Source organism: Scatophagus argus, chromosome 9, assembly GCF_020382885.2.
Source record: "Scatophagus argus isolate fScaArg1 chromosome 9, fScaArg1.pri, whole genome shotgun sequence".
NCBI lineage: Eukaryota > Metazoa > Chordata > Actinopteri > Scatophagidae > Scatophagus > Scatophagus argus.
The window spans coordinates 17,398,082-17,406,905 of NC_058501.1; the positions used below are offsets into that span (position 1 = coordinate 17,398,082).

Here is an 8,824-nt window from a genome sequence, read left to right on the forward strand (position 1 = left end):
GTCCTCCCCTCCCTCCAACATCCCTCTCACCTCTATAAATAGTGGTGTTAATTTCAGTCAGTGTGATTGAGCTTGATTGGTTCGTTTTTCCCCCAGACTAGAGCTGTGAAGTCTAACAGCTGTACACCTCTCATAGTTGTTAGTTTGTTAGGGAAAAAGAGGTTAGCTGGCGTATGCACAGTCTGCAAAGAAAGTGTCAGCTGTGAAAGAGTTGGCTGTGTGTGTTTATTAAAGGATGATTTTCAAGTTCACACCTAACTTGTGGATTAGTGTTTGTTGGTTGCACACACTGCTGCAGCATCTGCTGGTATGTGCCTCATAACTAGATGACACTAGCCATTAAAACTTCAGAGTGGAACAAAGCCAATCAATTATGGTGATTGATCAGTAAAATGCCCAGAGGGGATAGAATCCCTAGCTGTGCAGCAGACTGTTGGAGAATCTCAATACACTCGGGTGGCATTTCTCAACTCGCACCCGCCTTGATTTTATTGACATTTGTTTGAAAAACTGTACACAGAGGAAACTCTTGCTTAGCATCCTGTTAATCTTTCTGAAGCGAGAGGAATCCATATGAGGTGAGGAGATAAGGAATAGTTTCACACACAAGCAGCAGCCTTATTCTTCCTTTTCAACTGCTCCTCACTGCTAAAAACATGATTGGCATATGCAGGGCTTTTTAATGCCAAACCCGTGGTTCAAAATCAATGCAAGGCAGTGGACTAAATGTTCACTTCAGAGGGAAAAAAGATTAGGGTACAGGGGTAGCTATTAAAATGCGCAGTGTAAGCTTTGTCATTCCCATAAAGCATTGCAGGTCGCGCGGCTCCCGGGGGAATTCATTCAACATGCGCAGAAATAAACAGAAACACACAAAGCTAAAACGCCAGTGTTGAGTCTTTATTTAACTTCCATGGTACAGAAAGACCACATTTCTACAGGAATGCTACTAAAAATCACAAGACTGGATATTTGGAGGATTGCACGAGCCACGCATGATGCCACCAGCACTATGTCTGTAGTGTAAATGTGTGCAAGTCGGGGGTTCATGTCTCAAAGATGCTTAGAAAAGTTGCCAAACACAAACTGACATTTGGCTTTGAAAGGTTCTGTAAGATATCACTCGCTGATAGATAAAATAGACATTTATAAATAAAAGATTTGAAGCAACTCTCACAGGTTTTCTTACTGTATACATGCAGATTCAATGGAGAGACAGAAATGATGCTCCTTGATGTACTACTCTCCTCCGGTGCACCCGAGACAGCTGATATACAGTCACTTGATAATGATATGAAGGGAAATGGTGGTGGTTTTGTTTTCCAGATTCAGAGACTTGGCTGTCAGGTGGAAGAAACTCCTTGTTGTGGCAACATCAGTCCTTTGATCACGTGTACAGTTCACAGACGCTCATTTACATGACAACATAAATCTGTTTTTGTTGTGCACCATCCAAAACCTTTGGGAATCATTGATTTTCAACAAGAATGTCTCTTCTATCGGTCCCCGATCTGAATATTTTATCTCCACCACTGGAAGTACTCTATGCTTAACACACGTCTACCCAGTCCAACGGTAACAAAGGGTGCTCACAAAGGCTTGACAAAGAGGTGAACGAAAGCCAGATAATTAAGAGAACAAATCATGGGGAAAAACTGAAACAAACCAGAGTCCTACACACTGCAGAGGGAAAAAAGCAACACTATTTGCATTTCATGCGCCCAAAGCGGGGAATAAACAGCAGTTTTTGGAGCGTGACATGTTAAACACATTGCCTGTTGGCTAAAGCCGTGCCAAACAGCTTTGTGAAATACCCCGTTCAGTATTCGTAGATGCCGAGAATGGCTTTTTAACCATTTACAAACAGATTCGAGCCTGCTGAACTGAACTGAAACTGAGTGTCATTTAATGAAAGTCTGCTGGATGGGAATAAGCACTGAACAGGTTCACATGTGCAGCTGAATCACTGGAAACAGTTGTGGAAGCTCAGGTAGGGCATTTCAGTGATAATGGGATGTTGCATGGCTGTTAAACTGCTTGTTTGTGAATTAGTCATGGCAGGTCGAAGCACAGAGCGGTTGGGTAGCTTGGCAGAGCTCGGGGCCATGCAGGGGGTGGAAAACAGAGCAGGTTACAGTGACGCAGAGACACATAAAAGAAATTTACACAAAGCACAGAGGAAGGACGGAAGGAAGGAGGGAGCATTGGAGAGATGAGTTTGGGTTTTTCAGACCTCAGGGGAGCCAAGGAGTTTTATGATGGCTGGATACCTGGGATCCCTGAATTCATTTCACAGTTTCAGAGAAAATATAACGGTGCTGTGGGCACACCCTCTGGTCGTGTCGATGTTCCTCCTCAGGCCCCGTAGAAATGTTTACCATATGGAAAAACAGTCACCTCAGAGGTTCACAACTGGGATCCTGACACAGCAAGAGACACAGAGAAGAAGAGTGAGACGAGAGAAAGAGGATGGGAGGAGGGGGTTGTGGGGAGCTTGGTAGCCCTGATGATGGGAGGAAAGACAGAAAAACATAAGAGAAGTGGAGCAGAGAAGCCTGAAGCTGGAAAAGTGGTGTACATGCAAACGGAAAGCTGCATCACAGGGGACTGGGAGGGTGGCGGGGGGAAGAGACGGAAGAGAAGGAGGAAGAGGAGGAAGGTGGAGGAAAAGCTGTTGGGGGGGAGTGAGAGGGAGCAGTGGAGTACAGCACTATAATTATCCTGATTGAGATTAACTTTAAATACCCTCAAATAAAAGCATCATTTCATGGACGGCGGCTGGGCAATGACTCATCTGGAGAGGGAGTTTAAAACACTGATACATCTTTACAGCAGCACCAACACTCCAGCCCTGAAAGCTCCACAGAGAATAGCACTACAGTCCAGTGATGCTTCATATACATTGTTACAATGCACACTGAAGAGGTTATAAGGCTGCTTCATTCACACATGCACACACACACACACACACACACAGCGAGGCAAACTTAAATCCAGAGGTGCACAGAAACTCACACATGCACATGAGACTCATAGACTTCGACGCACACACTCAGACTGTGCAGAGCTGGTGAGGCGACTCATTACCTCTCCCTGTCGGTGAAGGAGGAGGAGGTGCTGTGTAACGTCTGCCGGCTGTCCTCCGAAGCAAGGGAGCGAGGGAGCGCGAGGGAGAGGGGGGGAGCTACGCCACGGGAAAGCGGGGGCGGATGCTGGGAACAGCTGCGATCGTAACTGGGAGAGAAGGATAGTAGCACAGATAGATGGGGGGGGATGAAAGAAAATGATGGAGAGGGTGAGGAAAGGGGTAGAGTTAAGAAAAGGGGAAGAAAGGGGTTGGTGAAAGAGGAGACAGCCAAGAGGAAAAGGAAGGATGCAAGGAAGAGAAAGTTGGAGAGGGACACATAGAGAGCAAGAAGTTGAAAATCAGGGAGACAGACAGAGCAACAACAGTGTTCGCAGAGAAACAAAGTCAGAAAGCATCAAGAACAGTTGAGCCATTTAGCATCAGCGAACACATTACACTGCCACTGTGAGAGAGAATTAGTGCACTCATCGGACTCATTAAAAGGCTGTCGGAGGGGAGAGGGAGGCAGAGCGAGAAATGGGGAAGGAGACGGGCACTGCGGGGTGAGGAAGGGAGCCAGAAGAGAGCGGGTGGGGTGAGGTGGAAAGGATGCAACAAGGCGAAGAAATGGGCAGAGGGTTGACGCCATTACTTCACTAAGGACAGTGAGTTAAGGTGAAGACACGGCTGGGCGTCACAGGTTCACACTCTTAAGAATACTTAGAGGCACAACAAAGCTGTCAAAAGCCATCCTGCACCTTTATCTTCCCTCAGTAACACCTGTCCTCTTCTGGCTGTCTTCTCTCTCTCTCTCTCTCTCTCTATGTGCACACACACAGTTACACACAAACACTGTCACGCTTGACAACATTAGCCACACTGACGATTTTAGGGCTGGGAAAATCACTGAGCACATATGCCGCTCTTCTATAATCATAATGAACTGGATGGTGGCCAATTTCCACTATAGGCTATCATTTCAGTCCATCTGTACCCCCCTCACCCCCCATCCCCTATCCCCTCGTTTATTCCACAGCACTGTCTCCATCTAACACATGGCGTTATTTACACATTTATGACACTGAAGCACGAGCCAGTCTATAGAGAGGGGCTGGTGCCATGTCTTCAGTCTGAGTCCCCTGCAAATCTCACTTTTGTAAGGGCACTTTGGATTCACCAGGAGCACGGGTTTTCCTCCACAAAGGGGGCCGGTGAAATAAGTTATCCAAACAACAGCGAAGGCCAGTCTCAGGAACAGAGGGAAAATGGGGTTTATCATGTATCAGCATACAGCAAGCTGGAGGATTATCTGTGGATCTGCAGCAGGACTGGCAGCACTGGGAGAGATAGGAGAGTGGTGAGGGAGATAAGAGGAGTACCAGCTGTACAAAGAGGCAGCGTTAGAGCTATGCAATGACGATAACTGGAAGTAAGCGAAAGAATCAGAAAGAATGGGGTGGGGGGCGTGGGGGGCACAGGTATTCAGAGAAAGAAAAAAATCCCTGGGAGGCGAAAGGGAAGGAGGCCCAAGTGGGAGATAGAAGGGAAGCTTAGAGGGAGAGAGCTCAAGGGGAGATAATGTAGCAGTGTAGGAGCAAAACTGAGATTAAGAGACAGTGTGAAAAAGAAACATTAAGGAGAACAAATTATATAGATTCGGGCAATGAAATGAAAAAAATATGATGCAACAGAAACGTGGGTAAGATGAGCAGATCAGAGAATTACAGCTAGGAGGAGGAGAGTAAAAGTTGTTCTTTTTTTTAAAAAAAAAAGGGGAGATTGACAAAAAAAAGGAGAGAAGAAAAAGCCAAGTGTGAGATGCAGGAGGAGTGGAGGGAGACGTCCCAGTGGTCAAATAAACTAGGTGTTATTGGTTTGATCAGCAAAGCGTGGAAGTGCTTCACTACATCACATAGATGACTCCCCATTTCCTGCTAATGGCCATGTGTGAAGCTAGCACTTCTACAAGGCCTGAAAAGGTAACACATACAGTACAGAACCTCCATCCTGTGTTTACATGCTCTGAGAGGTTTAATGGCTGGTGGGTCCTTTAAAGCGCACACTGACACCAGTGAAGCCACGTTATTGCTCAAAGTCTGTAAGGCACCACATCTGCTTTTGCTTCGATGTCCTTGTCCGAATGGTTACAGGGTATGTTTAATCATTGCAACTCTAATGGCACAAAATGACACATCTGTGCCAACTGTGACTCTCTTGAACACAAGTGTTGTGAATAAAGTCATTAGTAAGCATTTACTCAGCTCTCACTTTATGGAGGGGGGGGGGACACATCACGTAATCATGGACGATATCAGTGGGTGAAAAGGGACAAGTATACAGTTTTCAGTACATTAAAGCAAATTCTAGACCTGTTTAGTCCCATTTTCAAAAGACAGTATACTCTAATCTAATGCATATTACAATGCCTTTAATCACCATCATGATCCAAAATTTGATTGCGACCTCTTTTCTCAGTTTTGAAATGCCCTGTAGACTATAGCCAGACTTGAAATAGCCTATGCCATTCTCCATTTGGACCACCGAAGCACAATAATGCGTTTGAGATTCTTTACTGTAACTCGTGTTTCACTGTTTCACAATATGTGATCCACAGAAGAGCCACGTGAAGTAATTCATCCGGTCGCCATAGCTATCTCAGGTGGTTACATCGTAGTATTGGTGTGTAAACGTGGTGTGGATCTGCTAGTGAAGTGAGGTTATGTGAAGTTTGGAAACAGAAGTGAGAGGACATTAAATATCGCCATCTCTAACGATTTGATTTCAATCCAGAATTGACAGATTGCTCACCCATACTCCAACCTCTTAACACAGCCCAACAAATTTCTAAGTCAGTAGGTGACAACATATTTTAAAACTTAAAATTAAACTGTGTTTGCATATATCTACGGGTCATGAGCAGGTCAACAAAATGGTCATGACTCTACTTATGCAGTCATTAGCAAGATAAAAAGCAAAGATTACAATGAATTTGAAAAAAAAAACCAATCGTTCTTTTTTTAATGATCCCGTGATCCTCAAATCTAGCTTGTGACCCCTTAGGGGGGCTGCTGAACCCCAGGTTGGGAACCGCTGCTCTAAATGAAGCTGCAGTTGACAACACAGGTACATATTATTCTGAAAAAATCTATTTTTATCAGAATAAATATAATCCATGTATCTACAACATGGTTTCAGATCAAGCACCTCATTTAACACCTATTGTGTCCAATTGTCCAATTTAGAAAATTCAAAATTATGCCATGTTAAGGAAAGCATCTTGTATTAAGTCTCACACTGGCCTGCACCTCGCTGTGTGAGTTCTTAAAATGAGAATTTGTCTTTTACTGTTAAAAAAAAATGCCAGGAGAATCAGCTCCTGCTGTGGGACAGGAGTCCACCTCATGCGTGGATCCTTTACTGAATGCTCACCTTATATTCATGTATTTATGTGACCATGCACACACACACACACACACACACACACTCACGCACACACAGGATTTTTTGTAGGACAGAGTTTGGGTTCCTACCAGAGTTTGGCTGTAATGACGACTGCCATCAAGATGAGCAGCGAGGAGATGGTCACGGTGACGTAGAACTGAGGGTCCACTGTAACACACACATACACACACATACTCATGCAGTTACCAAGATCAGACCATGACCATGTATAATCATATCCAGAACAAAAGAAGAAATCAATGAAGCCAGCTGAAATATGAAATTGGATGTGCAACACGCCGGCCTCCAACCCAAACACTAATCCAATGACGTCCTCTCTGCATCTTGCAGTTTGACAGCGGACCAATTCCTTTCTGTGAGTGATGAGAACTTTATTAGGCATTCTCCACCACAGACACAGCCTGCTGAACACAGCAGTGTCAGCCTTCACCCAGTTGACAGCTAATTCCCTGGAGGACTTGTGGCATGTGTGTGTTCATATTGACCGTGGCTCCTGGCCACTTTTATTTTAGAAATCCTTCATGTGCAGCTCCTGATGCCCACCTTCCTCAGGCTCTGTCTCCTCTGCCTCGGTCCCACCATCCTCCACTCCTTCCTTAGACTCCAGTTGTGCCTCCTCTTGGGGCTGCAAGCTTGCGTCAGGATAAGACCAGTCCTCGGATGTGGCGGTGCTGGCCTCTTGTTGGCTCCCGTGCTGATGCAGGGGGTCAGTTTCCTGGCTGGAGAGGAAGTGGTAGGTCTCATCATCCAGAGGCTGGGTGGGTCCCCAGACCACCGCCCACAGAGGGGTGGGTGTGACCTGGGCCGTGACGGACAGCTGGACTGATAGGGTGTCCACTGGCTCCTCGCTATCGCTGTCCTCACGGTTGCAGGTGGAGGGCTGTGTCACCAGAGCAATCAGGAGGAGGGAAATGAGGCAGCGGGGGCCAGTCAGTCGTTCGACAGGAGAGATGGAGCTGGAAGAGAAGTGGAGGCGAAAGAATGAGAGGTGCTGGAGTGACCTAGAAGTTATCTGAGAAAATGTATTGTCTACGGGCACCCTGCACGACCTCATCAGCTCAGACATTGATTCCCCCGCCACCCATCACTCAGAATGACATTTTATGCATCTGCACGGCATACATCCCTCCTTCACCTCAGATACTATCCATCTTACCATCTCTCCATCGCTTCGCTCTCTTCACTGAGACTCCGCTCCTCCGATCATCTCTCTCTGTAAGACAGGACAGAAGGGCAAGAGAGATAGAGATAAAGAGAGAGAGAAAGGGGGAGGGTCCAGTTTTTTCCTTCTTTTATCTTTCCAGATAGAACCCATGTAAACATAAGAGACCAGCGAGATTACTGGCAGAGAGCCAATCCTGTCACTTTTTTTTCAAAAAGAAAAAAATATATACACAGACTCCCCTGGGCTTTTAAATTTCACTCAATTATAAGGCACATCTCTAAACAAAACCCACATCTGCATTCAGAAACAGCTAGAAGTACACACACTCATTGTCTATCCCTCACACACATTTACAGTGCACACACCTGAGCACAGCGCATTAATCATCATTAGAGGCATCATGCATGCAGCCAATACTCTGTATGACACTTTGAGCAGAGAGCAGTAACTTCCTATCCACAGCTGCTGCCTAAATGCCACAGAAATGTCACTTGGACACACACGAGCACACTGGGAGACGAACACAGATACACACAAACACACACTCCGACACATATCAGTTATCATGCCTACCTCTGGCAGTGGAGAGAGGGAATGAGAAAGGGAGACAGAGAGAAAGGGGTAGATACAGAGAGCAAGTGAGAGAAAAAAAAAAAGCATCGGTTGCCGTAGCGACTGAGACATGTAGAGTCTGCTAGAGTAAGAGAGGGGAGAGAGAGCGCCGTGGGGTGGGGGGGAGATGAGTGTAGGAAAAGAGATTTAAATGCTAATTATGTGTTTTTTTTTTGTTTTTTTTTAAAACGGGTTCAATTAAAAGGACGCATAGGAAAAGAAATGAATTTGACAAGGCAAACAGAAATGATACAGAGGATGACGTTAATGAGCTCATTTTAGAGATGGGAGGGCTTTTTAATTTATTTTTTTATTTTTTAAAAACTCTTCAATTATGTTTACAAAAACAGCAAGGACACCCCAGAGAAGAAGAGACAGAAAAACAGACTGCAAAGAGGAGGAGGAAGGGAGAAGGGTACAAGGGGAATAAGGATGGAATAAAATTTAATTTATATTTATTCACACAGGCTGCACTGACAGAGCTGGGCGGCGAACTGGTGTTTGAAGAAGAGGCAGGG

The 8,824-nt window shown here is 45.4% G+C and overlaps 1 protein-coding gene across 1 annotated transcript; it reads right to left on the reverse strand.

Moving 5' to 3' along the window:
* Window positions 1–905: 905 nt before the first annotated feature.
* On the reverse strand, window positions 906–7,911 carry LOC124064643 (PILR alpha associated neural protein). The gene is made up of 5 exons (XM_046399282.1): window positions 7,686–7,911; window positions 7,073–7,485; window positions 6,598–6,676; window positions 3,088–3,234; window positions 906–2,420 (listed from the first exon to the last, which is right to left on the reverse strand). The coding sequence occupies exons 1-5, from the start codon at window positions 7,694–7,696 to the stop codon at window positions 2,399–2,401; spliced, it is 672 nt and encodes a 223-aa protein (XP_046255238.1). The 5' UTR covers window positions 7,697–7,911; the 3' UTR covers window positions 906–2,398.
* Between the last annotated feature and the right edge of the window lie 913 nt (window positions 7,912–8,824).

Coding starts and splice junctions, on each gene's coding strand:
- LOC124064643 (XM_046399282.1), bottom strand. Junction 6,677..7,072: donor GGAGACAGAGCCTGAGGAAG/GTGGGCATCAGG, acceptor TGTGTGTTACAG/TGGACCCTCAGTTCTACGTC. Junction 3,235..6,597: donor GTCATTACAGCCAAACTCTG/GTAGGAACCCAA, acceptor CTTCTCTCCCAG/TTACGATCGCAGCTGTTCCC.